At 38.8% G+C, this 15,703-nt stretch overlaps 1 protein-coding gene across 4 annotated transcripts in view; it reads right to left on the minus strand.

Annotated features, from left to right (window-relative positions):
- Positions 1–15,703, minus strand: part of LOC127521406 (protocadherin Fat 3) — a 60,155-nt gene that overhangs the window by 23,606 nt on the left and 20,846 nt on the right. For all 4 annotated transcript variants that reach the window (XM_051910646.1, XM_051910645.1, XM_051910644.1 and 1 more), the window contains exons 11-22: positions 11,577–15,671; positions 10,853–11,049; positions 10,544–10,697; positions 9,457–9,690; positions 8,757–9,149; positions 7,915–8,129; positions 7,495–7,632; positions 7,083–7,226; positions 5,332–5,529; positions 3,954–4,231; positions 1,414–1,955; positions 1,115–1,246 (exon numbers count right to left, since the gene is read on the minus strand). In XM_051910646.1, the coding sequence (XP_051766606.1) occupies positions 1,115–1,246; positions 1,414–1,955; positions 3,954–4,231; positions 5,332–5,529; positions 7,083–7,226; positions 7,495–7,632; positions 7,915–8,129; positions 8,757–9,149; positions 9,457–9,690; positions 10,544–10,697; positions 10,853–11,049; positions 11,577–15,671 (6,720 nt within the window). The remainder of the gene's footprint in view (positions 1–1,114; positions 1,247–1,413; positions 1,956–3,953; positions 4,232–5,331; positions 5,530–7,082; positions 7,227–7,494; positions 7,633–7,914; positions 8,130–8,756; positions 9,150–9,456; positions 9,691–10,543; positions 10,698–10,852; positions 11,050–11,576; positions 15,672–15,703) is intronic.

A 15,703-nucleotide genomic window follows, 5' to 3' on the forward strand; every position in this document is an offset into this window, starting at 1 on the left:
CTATCCAGGGATAATGCGATTGTGTATTGTGTGTGTTTAAATACATTTGTTTAGCTGACCATCGATAGCTTGCAGACAATCGCTATGCAAAAGCTGTGCGTGCTCGTCACTCTTTAGCTCCGCTCACGGCAGGCCTCCAGGAGCTCGGCTGTTTTCGGAAAGACTCGGTACAACGTATATATCTTTTATAAATATGATCAAACTAAAGACTCTTCAGAGATATGAAGGATGCTATACTACTCTATAGGTACTCAAGATTAACATGAGATTGGCGGAAACTGTGTGTGTTATGTACCCTTTAACGTTTTACAGTACAAGTTTTGCCAGCTATATCAAGCTAAATGAATACACATTCAGAAATATTTGTAATGACTTTGTAATGAATTTGTAATGTATTTGTAATGACACAGATTCTAACTTGGAACTGCTTGAGGGGCTTAAAATGAACATTTATATATGGTATCATTTGCATTATATCACACTATCCCCAAAGAAAAAGAATGTTTTAATTAGAGCAAAATGTCTGTAGACAGTGGTTTCAACATATTTGCATTATATACAATGATTGCATGTATACATATATTGCATGTATACATATACAGTATGCAGTAACATTATGCAGTACATTATGCAGTAACAAAGAAAAGCAGTTTATTTTCTTTTTTGTAAAATTTAAAACTTTTGTTTAAAAAAGTATGGACTAGTAAAATCTAGTATTTAAATAAATGCACATGAATTTTAAGAAAAATATTTATCAGGTAAAGCTATTCCCTTTACAGTTATGAACCAAATTAATACAGTAGCAAATAAATATATGTATATATTACATGTATATAAATAAGACATATTTGTTCTATTTATTTGTAATATTTCCAGGACAGCTTTATAAAAACAGCTTTTCCAATGCTGTTAATGCATTTGCCATCACTATTTTAACTACAACCTTTAACACGACAAACACTTTAATGTTTACCATCTCAAAACTCACTGTCACATTCTATGTGTTAAAAGTGTTACTAACCCCCTTTTTGAAATATGAAATGCTGCTTTACCCGGGGTTAAAAGTGGCCTTGGGTCAGAGTTTAAAAAGGAGCAGCGTGAGAAGCAGTCTAACCTGCGCATTTGTCCAGCGTGTCAGGCAGACACTGACAGAGAGAGGGCGCTGTGGGGCCGCTGCGCACACACTGCATGTCTGACGGACACGTTTGGCCATCACAAAGCTCTAGAGAAGATGGACATATTCCTCCTGCAGTGGGCAAAAAAAAAAAAAAAAGTTAAAAAGCAAGCAAATGGAAATTTTGCGAGTCAAGCAACTGTTTGAATTTAATCATCCAGGATAAATAATGCATACTATGAAATGCATCCTAGAATAAATATTTGAATTAGAATTTGAGACGGCAGATGAGCGCTAACCCGGGCATGTGCACATCTCTTTCCTGCTGAAGCGTGGAGACACAAAGCTCAATCTGGAGGTGGTGTAGGTGACCAAGCCGATGGGGTCGAGACTGAGGGTGAGCTCACAGACTCTCTCCCCGCACTCAAGCTCCCCTGAGCAGCTCTGATCCAGGATGTTAACCACCCGCAGTGCTCCTTTTAGTAAACCCTTCGCCTCTTCCAGCTTGAGAGCCAGTTCCCCTGGGCCCACAAAACCCCCATCTGGAGTCTCCACGGCAAGGAGCACCTCCAGCTGACTGGAGCGACTCAATGGCTGCACTCCTAAAATGTGGATGGGGTCTGGCCCGTCGATAACACCCATCCCATCACTGACCAGTGAGCTACGGAGCACCTTCTTCAGGTCTTCCATGTAAACACCCACAAAATCCTCAGGGGACAGGTCTTGGAAACGGAGAGTCACTGCGTTCTGCACCATCTCATCTGTGGCTTGCTCCACCTGGACACTAACAGCCACCGTCACAGAAAACCGCCCGTCACTGACTGTAGCGTTCAGGGAGTATCTGGAGAAAAACATTACAGACAGGGTTATTATCGTCAAAGCGCAATTTCGCAACATGCATTACTTATGAGGCTATCAGCTCTGACACTATTAAAAACATTTCTCTTAATTGAAATAAAGCTGAAATAAAAAAAGAGCTGAAAAACTTAAACTAAATTAAAATTAGAAATGTTAGCATTAGCTATAAACTCTAATAATTTAAAGCTGAAGCACTAAAATTATTAACTGGAAATAAATAAAAAACTATAACAAAAACTGAAATAAAAATAATTTAAACCTAAATAGTAATATTTTAAAATAAATGAATTAATAAAATGACAAAAGCACATAATGAAATTACTAAAAATTAAAGTAAAATTAACATGAAAACTAAAAATATGAAAATAAAATCTAATTCAAAATATTAATACAACTATAATAAAACAAAAAGCCTAAAATAATGCTGGCTACTGATTATTATGAAGCAAATATGCACAAAAACATATATAGAAATACATATTAATTAGCCAATAATATTAAAACTTCAATTTATATCTGAATCTGCTAATTAATCAATACATTGCACTGAAAAAAGAGAGATATTCAAGCTATTCATTTAAATAGGTGTTTCTCTAACTACCACCACTTTTGTGTGGGTTTATTCTTATAAAAACTAAGTTTCTTTTTGTTATATACAATTTCACAAATAGTATGAGGCTATTTTTCAAAAAATGTTATGTCTAGATTTGGTTGTTCTATGCTTGTCCGAGAATATTACTTTAAAAAAAAAAAAAAAAAAACAACCATGAAATTCTGAAACATTTTAATGTGAAAATGATCTATATCAAATTACACAAATACTGACTGTGCCACAGCTGTCATTTCCGCCACATTCAAGCCAAAGCAGTGATAACAGGAAAATAATTTTGGTAAATAAAATGGTGTCATTGTCCAGCTTAAGTACTGATTCATTCCTTTGTAAAAATCAATAGTTATTAAGCTCTTAATCGGCTCTGGAGAAATCATGATGTCATCGTCCAGCTCAGTAAAGTTCGCATACAATGGTGTCAATGGAGGCAGATTAAAAACACTGCTGAATATCAAGTGTCCCCAACTAAGCAAGCCATAGCCCACAGCGGCAAGGAACCCAAACTCCATCAGGTGACAAAAATGGAGGAAAAAAACCTGGGAGAAACCAGGCTCAGTCAGGGGGCCAGTTCTCCTCTGACCAACAACGAACAGAGCATGTTTATGATTCAGGCAGCATTACAGGTCATAAGTCCGATTGGGATCGCAACAGTCAAAATAATTAATCCGGTTCCATCTGGTTGAAGATCGGATTCATCATGCTGGTATGGAAACGGTTTGTTGGGGATCAACAATTTTTCAACCAATAGCTTTCCAATAGAATCGTTGGAAACACTTTACAATAAGGTCTCATTTGTTAACATTAGTTAATGCATTAACTAACATGAACTAACAATGAGCAATATATTTTTACAGCATTTATTAGCAATTAATGTTGGTTAATAAAAGTGTTCATGTTCAAGTTAGTTAACAATGCATTAACTAATGTTAACAGATAAAACTTTTTACCTTAAAAAATGTTTTAGTAAATGTTGAGATTAACATTAAGATGCTGTATAAGTATTGTTCTTTATCATGATAACGAATGTAGTTAACTAAAGTTAACAAACCTTATTGTAAAATGTTACCAAATTATTTTCTTCATTTACAATCAAGCTGTAATTTTGTCAAATAATGCAACAAGCTTGAAAAATATTAATAATTAATTAACTATCTTTATAAATGATAGCTATAAAGCTGCAAGATTTGCATTAGCTAGTCATGTTTGAGGACATGCAGGACATTAGAAGACAAATTAAACTTTAAATGAAATAAACGTGTGAGTGTGAAAAGTGTTTTAAGAGAGTAGATTTTTACATCAAGATCAACAGGCCACTAAAGAAAAACACATTTGATCTAAGGTTGTTTCAAATTAAGGTTGCGTTTAATTTACCTTCCAGGCTCCAGGCCATTTAGTGCCACAATCTTCCCATCCTGTCTGTTGATTTTGAAAAGACTCTTTGTTTGTGGTCTCTGACTGAAAGAAAGAACATCATTCTCGTCTCGGTCTGTGGCATAGATCTTCCCTATAATCCCGCCAGGAAACACATCTGCTGCCATGACAATGTTGATTTCCAGTGGGAAGGCCACAGGTTTGAAGAGGCTGTCTCCGATGACACGCACAAACACAAAGGATGTGGAGGACAGACGAGGCTTCCCAGAGTCACGCACCTTGTTGACAAGGACAAGAACACATTGTACAATTCTTACATTTAAAGTTTCATCAAACAAAAAGAAATGTATTCAGTTTCTTAGAAATATCACTGCAGCTTTTATGTTTCAGAGGTTGATTTTTCTTTCTGATAAATGAAGGTCACATTTAAATTGTCTAGGTACAGTACCTTTTTTTTTCCATCCATCCATCATTATATACAGATTTTATTGTTTTAAATCCTTGTCTTAAACCCAGACTTTTGTCTTAAAATATTACAATCCATCATAAAAATATTAATTACATTTAAAACTACGATAACCTAAACAAGAGTTAAATAAATATAAACCATTTCTATTTATATTTCATAATACTAACAGTGTCTTTGAAGAGCAAACTTAATATGAAATATGAAACTTGTGATATGTGGGGAAAAAAATAGAGAAATAAGAGTAAATATAACTTTTAATTGTGTCATTCCTAATAAAATTATAATTTGGTCAAATAATTTTAAAAGTAGATTTTTTTTTTTTTTTTTTTGTTATATAATTTTTTTGTAATTTATTATTTGGTTTAGTATATAAAATGAGTTATGAAATTAGCCTTAGAAAAGTCCGGCAATTCCTTCAAGAAAAGTGCTCATAGTTGAAGAAACACCCACATGTGAATTCTTTAATTCTGAATTCACTTTTAAAGTCACCATGAAATTAAAATTGACCATTCTTATTTTTTTATGGAATAGTAAAGTACTTATTATAAATGATTTATCTTTGCACATCTTTTTTTTTTTTAATTCATGTGCTCTTATAATCTTTAATCAAAATGACTTTCCCTCTCTTTTGCAGCAACATCTCTTCTCTTCTCTGATGCCGTGTTCACTGACATGAGGGCAGGACAACCTGTCACTCACATGGCATCACAGTAATAGCAAACCACAACCATCCAATCAATTCCCTGAAGTTTCGCCCTGCATTTTTTCTTGTTCGAGAAGCCGTTTCACTCAGATATACATCACAATAGGGAAGAAAAGACTATCGCAACTTCCGTTTCATGTCAACGTTAACAGACAGTTTACAGTCTTTACTTTTTTTTTTAAGCTGTTTTCTGGAGTTGCACTAACCTGTATCTCAAGCGTATACTCCCGCGTTGCATCTGGACCAAATACTCGGCTCGTCCGTAATTGTCCATTCTGGTCCAAACTAAAGGCATTGCCCTCATTTCCAGACACGATGCGAAATTCAAAAGGTGCGCCATTTCTAGAGGAGTCCTTATCAGAAACTGACAGTGTGAGGATGGTAGTTCCTGCAGGCTTGTTCAACTTCAAGAAAAACAAAAAACAGAAATAAGATGTTAATTTTGAAATTCAAAAAAGGTCTAATTATAAGGTTTTTATATGTTCTGAAGAAACTTTAAGTGGTGCTTGACCACACAAATGTCTTCAATTCTAGTGTGCTGTGGGTGGTTGCCCAGCTGTTGGTATGAGTTTTCTAGGGTGTCCTGGGTAACTAGGTTCTTAGATCTAGTCAAGAACACCGACCCTAAAGTTACATGCTATTCTAGCCCATAGATATGGCTCAGGTAGCTCTTTTAGTGTAAATCTAGGAGATTTCTAGACACTTTATCATCAGGCAGGAAGATCATAAGACACAGCACACCTCTCCTCAAGAAGCAGTATATAATTCATTTCCATAGGAAGATGAGTTATGTGCGAACTTTAATACTTTATATCCGTTTTTTATGCCTTCTTACAATATATCTAAATATTTATTTATGTATTTGCTCTGAAATGGCTTGAAAGGCTGATTTTTTTTGTTAAAGGAACCGTAATTTCAACCAAATAAATGCTAAACGTAAAATACAGCAAAAATCTTAGAAACAATAAAGCCCTGTTTAAAACTAAAGGAACAAAGAAGAATTTTTGAAATATTTTCCATTTATATGCACCAATATTACAGAACAATATTAGACATAATATTATAGTCAAAAACTGCAATATTGACCAACATACACTACCAATCAAAAGCTTAAGGTTAGGTTTTTTTTATTTTTATTAATACTTTTATTCAACAAGGACACTTTAAATTGATCAAAAGTGACAGTAAAGACATTTATAAACATTACAAAATATTTTTATTTCAAACAAAATCAAAAATGTATCACGGTTTCCACGAAAATATTAAGTATCACATTTCAACATTGATAATAATCAAATCAGAATATTAGAATGATTTCTGAAGAATCGTGTGACACTGAAGACTGCAATAATGGCTGCTTAAAATTCAGTTTTGCCATCACAGGAATAAATTCAGTTTTTAAATGTATTAAAATAGAAAACAGTTATTTTAAATTGTAATAATATTTCACAATATTACAGTTCTTACTCTATTACTGATCAAAATCCAGCCTTGATGAGAATAAGACGCTTCTTTCAAAAGCATTAAAATATCTTACCAAACCCAAACTTTTAAACGGTAGTGTGTATTTTACTAAAACATTTAAATACATTTAAAATGTCACACAAGGAACATTTCGAGTTCTGAATCAATTAATTGAAACAGACAGTTTCAAATGATTCACAACTGAATTTGTAAACTCAGAAATTCTAAACTTAACTTTAAAACATTTCCTTCCTAGCATGCATGTTGTAACAGCACAAAACTAATCTAATGACACATGTTTTATGGTAAAAAAAAAAATACATTAAAAGCATTGTAAATATATTGTGAATATTCAATAAATCATCCAGTCCTAGTTCAGGGTTTGCTGAAATCCCTAAGCAACAGTACTTGCCTTAGCAACAGTCACATGTCGCATATATTGTAGGTATGTGACTATTTCTGCAAATAAAAGAGTTAAAACTGTGGCTCACACCTGAATCACAGCTGAAGCATTAGCGGGAGAGAAGATCGGCGGGTTGTCGTTCACATCAGCAATCTCGATATTGACATTCACAGTGGTTGACTTGGCAGGTGACCCGCTGTCAAACGCTTGCACAGACAATGCGTAGCTGGAGACCTTAAGCAAGTGAGACAGGAGGATAAATGTCAGGCAAAAACAGTTCAGAATGACTCAACTCTCAATAGATGTCTTATTTTAAAGAACAGGTCTGTCCCTCACCCAGAGTCACCCAAAAGCCTCCATTTCAATCCTATACAGCCTAATTAAAGACTTTATGGCTGATTTAAAGATAATTGGCCGAAATCATGCAATGTCTCAGGAGAGTGTCTCGAAGAGATGTCAAGATTCATTAGCCAAAGTAACCGAGCTCATTCCAAGGACTAACCGTCTCTCTATCCAGTGCCTTGTTAACTTTCAGAAGCCCAGTGACAGGGTCGATCCAAAACTGGTTGTCACGGTCCCCCTTCAGAATGGAATAAGTTATTCGCCCGTTGATCTGACTGTCCAGGTCCTCTGCAAACAGCTGCACATAACAAACGCAAATAACAAGCCCATAGATTCTAGCATATTCAAGAGCAAAGAGGCAAAAACTCCCTGAATTTATTCAGATCATGAAGCAAATTACACCCTCTTACGGTAAATTATATTACAGCTCAAGTACACAGTACAAATGAATAACTAATGCAATTCATTAAGGGGATTTATGTGCGCAATAAGCTTAATTATATGCTAGCTGTGAAATTGAAATTATGTCTGTGGCTAATTAAATGCCAATGAAGCGGCTCGGCTAATGAGAGAACTTTACCCTTGTGACGGTCTCTCCGATGGCTACGTCCTCGCTGATCAGAACATTGTACATGTCCTCGCTGAATGAAGGCGAGTTGTCATTGACATCCAGTAGCTCTATGGTCACTATGGTTGTGGCTCTCAAGGGAGGTGATCCACCATCAAAGGCCTCGACATTTAGGAAAAAGTCCTTGCAGAGCTCATAGTCAAGATCATCCACCACAGAAATGATGCCTGGAATCATAAGAGATATGAGTCAGAGGAAAGCCAATTAATTTATATGAATATGATAGACATCACAGTTATATAATTTGCAATACAAAGGCTCCTTTGGATGCATGAAAATCCAGAATATTTTCCAGCTCACACACAATAGCTAAAAGAATGTACTTCCTTGCAACTTTAAAAGCTTAATTCTTTTAAAGTGCAGGTTTAACCTAAAGCACTTTATTCTTTTGTCAAATGTGAATGCATGAGAAGTGATATAACTACAAAAATGTTGCTATAATTCATGGTTTCCACTGACTGCCTACGTCTTTTTAAGAGACAAAGAGCGCTCTCAGTAACTGTTCCCATGTTTTCTGCATGTTAAGCACGACTATACGAGTTTTGTGGAGCATTCATAACTAATTTTCCCAATCGCTGCACTTATTGTGCTGTTTTAACAGACACAATTTGTCAAATCATAATGTCCTGTCTAGAGTCAATAGACTTTCTTACATTTCTTTCAAATGATTTGTGAAGAAAGGAAATATGAATGACCTGACAATAAGCTTTTGTCTGTGTTAGTTACAAGTGAGCTCTTGGAAGAATTCTAACTAAAAACCACAAAACAAAGAAAATGTGCATCTCCCGCCTTGCCTGTTGAATCATCAATGGAAAACTTTCCCAGCTCATTTCCAGACAAGAATCTATAGTAGATTTCTGCATTCACTCCAATATCAGCACTCGTGGCAAAGACACGCAGCACTTCTGTTCCAACAGTAACATCTTCAGGCACTGTGACCGCGTAATCTTGCTTTTGAAACACAGGTGGGTTGTCGTTCACATCCAGAACCACGATGGTGATGTCCACTTCGGTGGAAAGCGAGCCATCGGCTCCTGCTCGGTCAGTAGCCTTGATCCTGATCTGATACGTGTCTTGCGCCTCTCTGTCTAGAGACTTTTCCAGGATCACCACACCAGAGGATGGGTCAGTGGAGAACATGCCATCAGCAGAGTCAACAAGTGAGTACACAATCTTCCTGTTCAGACCTGGAAGAAGGCATATTTTTTTACCATAATTTTACTAAAAAAAAAAAAAAAAAAAAAAAACATCAAACATGCAATGACAATGTTTCCCTATAGAGGATTTATGATCCAAAAAAATAACTTGCAAGGGCTTGCAATGTGATATGCTGTACCTCATCTAAAACAATTTTAGAAGCTTATGCTTTTAGTTTTAAAATTCACATAGCAGTTTGAAATGGTTTGGAAAAAAATAGATGGTGATCAGTCCCAGGACTCCTTATACTGTACGTTCATATAAAGTTACTAAATGTTACACGTACGAAATACTCACCTTCATCTGGATCATTAGCCTGAAGGCGTGTGAGCAAGGCCTTGGGCGCCGCGCTCTCATATACGCTCGCCATGAACCGTGTGAAGTCAAATGATGGTGCATTATCATTAACGTCCAGAATGGTCAGAGAAATTTCAGAGCGACAGAACAGCCCTCCTCCATCTGTAGCCTGCGCTATCAACTTATAACTTGCAGTTCTCTCACGGTCCAACAGAGAGGCTGTCTTCAGTTCACCTGGCACAAAAACAGAGAGACATAAGAAAAGTGCAAAGCCTCACAGGATGGATTTCAGAACCATGGGCCAGAGCTGCATTAAGTGAAAACTTCAGTGAGATGAATAAAAGATACTCTAAATGATGGATGATGGTGCTAAATATTTTTGTGTGTCATAAATGTTTCATTTAATCAAGCCTAATGACGTCAATGAAGTAATTACTAAATCAATGCTATCTAACGTTGCTTTAAACTTCTCAGTCAATCTGGGATAGCAGGCAAAATTGTATTAAGAGCATCTGAACATCTTAAAAAAATACCCAATTAATTAAAGTAATCTAAAGACTGAAATGCACTTCACAACTTTTAAAATTTGAACAGATTTTTAAAACAATAAGCATAATACACTTGCCAAATTTGTAAGTGGTTAATGAAAAAAAACAGCCACTAAACCACTAATGATCACACACTACCAGACTTCTTGAATCGTTCTGAACACAAACTCACACAGAAACATGTGCCTCGTTGCTAAGAGATGCATGACAAATGAAAACAACTGTGTTCTAAAATTGACTCAAAAATGTCAAACATGTTTGATATCATCAGACTGGAAGGAATCATAGTCTGAAGCTAAAAAAAAAAAAAAAAAAAAAAAAAAAGATATTTTGTGAAACCAGTCAACTCTGACTGCCCAAAATCTGCAGACACGGACATCATGGACTGCAGACATCTGCACACTTTACTCAACTAGTGTTGACTCCTCCAGTACAAATCAGGGAAAAAATCATGTAGTATATTCAAGCATTAAGATACTGAAAAATTAAAAGTGTCAAAAGTATAAAAGCAAATGTGAAAAAAGTTTGTACAGAAATACCAGTATTTGCATCCATGTAAAAATCTTCAACTCCAATCCCAAACAGAGAGTACTGCATTTCTGCATTGACACCAGTGTCCAAGTCTGTTGCTCCAATTGTCAGAATAACAGTATTAACAGCCACATCTTCTGGAAATAAGGCCTCATATTGAGCCTAAAAATAATGATGAAAAGCTATTAAAACTGTGTATACAAAATACATTTGTGTAACAAGACTTCATTTACATCAGTATGCAAGCATTAAACATGATAGTTGTTAACTTGGGCTGTATGAGATGACAAATGCCAGCCTAAATCAATTGCTCAGACCTGATTGCAGATGGGGCTGTTGTCATTGGCATCCATGACAGTGACCTCTACGCCTATGCGGGTTACAAACAGGCCGTCACTGGCTGTGATATTGAGCAGGTATCGATCCTGCTCCTCTCTGTCCAAAGGCCGTTTCACGAAGACCTTCCACTCCCCCTGAACAGGAGCCAGCCCAAACACTCCCTTGGGATTTCCTCCTGAGTCAAAAAGATGGCCACAGAATTGAGATAAATGAGCAAGGTAGATTTGTAAAACTCTGTGATGGCCTGCACAGAAACCAAACTATCACGTATTTAATTTACATAAACACATTGCAATGTTTATATGCTGTAAGGTGTTATTTTTCTTTATTTAAAATAAAACAAAACATATAATATTTCATAAACTTTATTAAACACATCAAATTAAATTGTGTGCTAACACCCATCAAAATAACTCTAAGAGCATGCTAAGTGAACCAAAACACTTAGGAACACTTTTGGAGAGGGTATATAAAGTATCCCGAGTTATTGGAAACAATAAACTAAGCTTAATTCTAACAATCTGTTCACATCCCCACATGGTCTTTAAACAAAGTAATGTGACACACAAAGCAGATGGCTCTTTACTCATATAGCTTTTGCACACTTAGTTCATTAAATTAAACCCTTTCAATGTGATTATCTTTCCCGGAGAGCCTCCGTGAGCCATAAATCATCCTCCAGTGGCCTACTTTAATACGCACCTGTGATATGGAAGCTGACAAGCCGATTCTGATCAGAGCTGTCCCCGTCACGAGTGCTCAGCACTGAAACCACCTCCCCCGGTGGGTCACTCTCTCGCACAGCACCTCTGTAGTACTCCCTCTCGAAGGTAGGGGGGTTGTCATTGACATCTGCTATTGCAACGGTCACTACAGCTGTGGAGGATAGTGAGACACCTTCACCTAGATCAGACGCCACCACATTGAAGGTGTAAGATGGGCACATCTCATGGTCCAGGTCACCGAGAGTGGTGATCCAACCAGTCTTGCTGTCAATAACAAACATAGCCCCGGAGACAGATTTAGATCCACTCGCTTTGTCCTGCTCTTGGTTTAGGGTTGGGCCAAGGCTGTAATTAACCTGTCCGTTAGAGCCCCAATCAGGGTCAAGTGCTCGTACCTGGATAACTCGTGTACCCCTAGGCATGCCCTCCATAACCATGGCCACATAAGAACTGGTTTCGAATAATGGTTTGTTGTCATTCACATCCAGCACCTTCACTTCTACATCTACTACAGACATAGATTCAACCAGCGCCTGCCTCATGGTGGCAGCAACTTTGAAACGGTAAATGTTGATAAGTTCATAGTCAAGGGGGTTAACAAGCCTTAGAAGTCCAGTTTCTCTCTCAACCAAAAATGTCCCACCCTGGTTACTCTCCCCAGTCTCTCCATTTACTACAGAAAATGAGGCAGTCTGACCAGGACTTAAGTACACTGATCCCAAGGCTGTTCCAACAGGTGTGTCCTCTGGGATCGTGTAAGAGTACTGGGGCTGGGTGAAGGAGGGCACATTTGCATCAGGTGGTAAGACATGAATAAATGCAGACACAAGGGAATGTTTGGCTGGGACCCCGCCATCAGTAGCTTTGACAAAAAAGGAGAGGACCGTTCCTCTGAGATGTGCCATGCTTCCCTTTGTGACCATCCAGCCACTGTCAGGCTCAATCTCCAGCACATCTACCAGAGGAAGCCTCGCCTCACTGTACAGCGAGTAGCTAACTCTGCCGTTGTCGCCGGCATCTGGGTCCTGAGCCTGGATCTGAGTCACCAGTGATCCCATAGGCATGTTAGCCTTTATGCTAACTCTATACTCCATAGCCCTAAAACGTGGAGCATTATCATTCTCGTCAGCAAGAATTACCCTAACGGTGCAGAAGGATGCTCTTCCCCCACCATCAAGTGCCATTACAGTTAGCACAATGTCTCGGTTCACTGGGTTCTCTCTGTCCAGTTTCTGAGCTGTCGTTATTAGGCCATCGGCTCCAATGTAAAACTGAGTCTTTCCAAGGTCATTGATAAAAGAAAATGTGATCTGACCAAAAATCCCTGAGTCCTCATCTGTGGCACGCACCTGAATGACTCTGGTACCTGCAGGGGCATTCTCGCGGACCTCCGCCAAGTAGAACCTTCGACTAAAGACAGGGCTGTAAAGGTTAGCCCCCATGACTCGAATGTTCACCTGTGCAGTGTTGGTGAACACCCCATCCGATACAGACACATTGAGGTTGTATGATGTCCGCATCCCCTGTCTGCGCTGACTTGACAAGGAAATGACACCTGTCTGGGAGTCTATTATGAAGTTCATTTTCTCATCTCCAGAAAGTATGCTGTATCTCAAACTCTCAGCATCTGAGCTGTCTGCATCAGAAGCTTGGACACATGCCACAATGTGCCCTCTGGGAGCCAGTTCGCTCACAAAAGCTTCATAAAGTGGTTGGCTGAAGGATGGTGGGTTGTCATTCACGTCACTCACCAAGACAGTGACGGTAGCCTCACTGCTCTGGGACGGGGAACCGTTGTCTGTTGCCCTAACGATAAAGCTGAAGCTTGGTGTAAGTTCGTAGTCCAGAAGACGGCCTGTTAACACAAGTCCACTAGTTCTGTCAATGTGGAAGTAATCTGTGCTGTTAAATCCATCAGAGAGGATCTGATAGCTAATCACATTGTTTTTGTCAGAGTCCTTGTCTGTTGCCAAGAGCTGTATCACGCTAGACCCGATCATTGAGTTTTCTGACAAAGTGGTGGTGTATGAGGCATTGCGAAATGCAGGGGCATTGTCATTTACATCCACCACAACTATGTCCACATCTACTTCAGATCTGGCTCCAGTGAGAGTGTCCGTAGACCTGATGGTTAGTCTGTAGTAAGGTGTGGTCTCATAGTCTAAAGGATATATGACATTAATCACGCCACTGTTGAAGCCAATGTCAAATTGAAAGGAGGGATCCCCTTCCACAATTGTATATATAATGTTTTGGCCCTCTGGACTGGTGGCATTTATGCATAAAATAGGAGTGGACACTGCAATGTCCTCTCTTACTGATATGCCATAAAAAGACTTGTCAAACACAGGCATGGCCTTGTTCACAACTGTGACTGGAAGCTCAACAACAGTGAACAAGGAGGGGTAGCCTGCATCACGGGCAAGGACGACAAGTGGATATTCAACATTGGACAAGTCTGCATCAAAGGCCCTTTTAAGAGTAAGTTCCCCAGTGAGCTTGTTCACCTCAAAATGTGGATGGTCCTCCTTAAGCTCGTAATACACAGCTCCATTTATCCCTTTGTCCAAATCTGTCGCAGACACCTGGAAGATGGATGAGCCAGGTTCGGCATCAACCTGCACAGCAGCATAATATGGAAGGCCTAGAAACTCAGGGGCATTGTCGTTAACATCCTCAACTTCTACTCTGACGGTTACTCTAGCAACTCGCAGTTGGTCGTATTCTCTACTCACCTCTACCACCAGCTCATACAATTCCTGTTGTTCTCGATCGAAAAGGACTCCTGTGGTTTGAATGACCCCTGATGTGGGACGAATTGTAAAGCGTGTCCCTGCATTCAAAAGAGTGTACTTTAGTGGTTCATTTAAACGGTTTCCTACAGCATTTACAATGCTCACTGTGGTAATGTTCACACTGTTCTCCAGTACAGAGGAGGAGTATGAGGTTTGACTGAAAAGGAGGCCACTGTCCATAGCCTCCCTGACCAACACCGTCACAAGTGCTGTGCAAAAGTACCGCCCATCTGACACTCTGACATTGAAACGATAACGGTCTTTGGAGAGTTTATTGTTTTTGACCGTGAGGACACCTGATGATGGATCCATTTCAAAGTGCTCCAAGTTGCTATCAGCCAAAGAATACATCAGATCAGTGGTCATGTCTGGATCAGTGGCTTCTACTCTCAGAACCTCAACCCCAACATATGTTGGAAGAAGCAACACAGTGTCATAAGCTTCTTGTGAGAACTGAGGTGGAGAGTCATTGATGTTCACAACCCTGATTAGGACCTTGGCTGGCTTCTCAGCTGTTAGCTGAGGCCTGCCACTGTCCCTCACATTAACAGAAAAATAAAAAGTACTAAATGTTTCATAGTCCAGCTGGGCTATAGTTCTGACTGAGCCTGTTCCCGAGTCCACAGTAAAGAACAATTTAGCTGTGTCCTCCACAATCTGGAAGACAAGGAGGGCATTGCGATTCTTGTCAGCATCTGTGGCTTCAATTACCAAGGGCTTTCCATCCTCACTCATCACCACACTATTGATGGGGGCTGCCTCACTGATGGTCCCTGTATATGTGAGCTCCTGAAAAACTGGAGGATTATCATTTTCATCAACAACCTGGATGCAGACAGTGACACTGGAGGCAATCCCAGCCATGTTGACAGCCTGAATGGTCAGCATATATGAGGAGGTCATCTCGAAGTCAAAATCCCTTTGTGTTGTGATGACACCTGTGTAACGATTTATTTTAAACCTCTTTTCATCATTCCCTTGTTTAATGTCATAAATCAATGTGGATCGACTAATTGCACAGACCATTATGACAAAAGTCCCGACAGCAACATTCTCCGTAATCTCAGCCTGGTATTCTTGTTGGGCAAACTTTGGACTGGAGAAATCAGACAGAGAGATGGCGATCCTAGCAGTAGTGGTGCTACTTAATGCTGGTGTACCTCCATCTGTGGCTCTCACAGTAAGAGTATAAAAACCCACAGTTGCAAGGTCTAGCTCTCTGGCTACTGAAATGATGCCAGATAGTGGATCTATTCCAAATAAGCCACCAGTGTTGCCTGAGAAAGGAAAAAAAAAAATGACACATGCT

Source organism: Ctenopharyngodon idella, chromosome 10, assembly GCF_019924925.1.
Source record: "Ctenopharyngodon idella isolate HZGC_01 chromosome 10, HZGC01, whole genome shotgun sequence".
NCBI classification, from domain to species: Eukaryota; Metazoa; Chordata; class Actinopteri; order Cypriniformes; family Xenocyprididae; genus Ctenopharyngodon; species Ctenopharyngodon idella.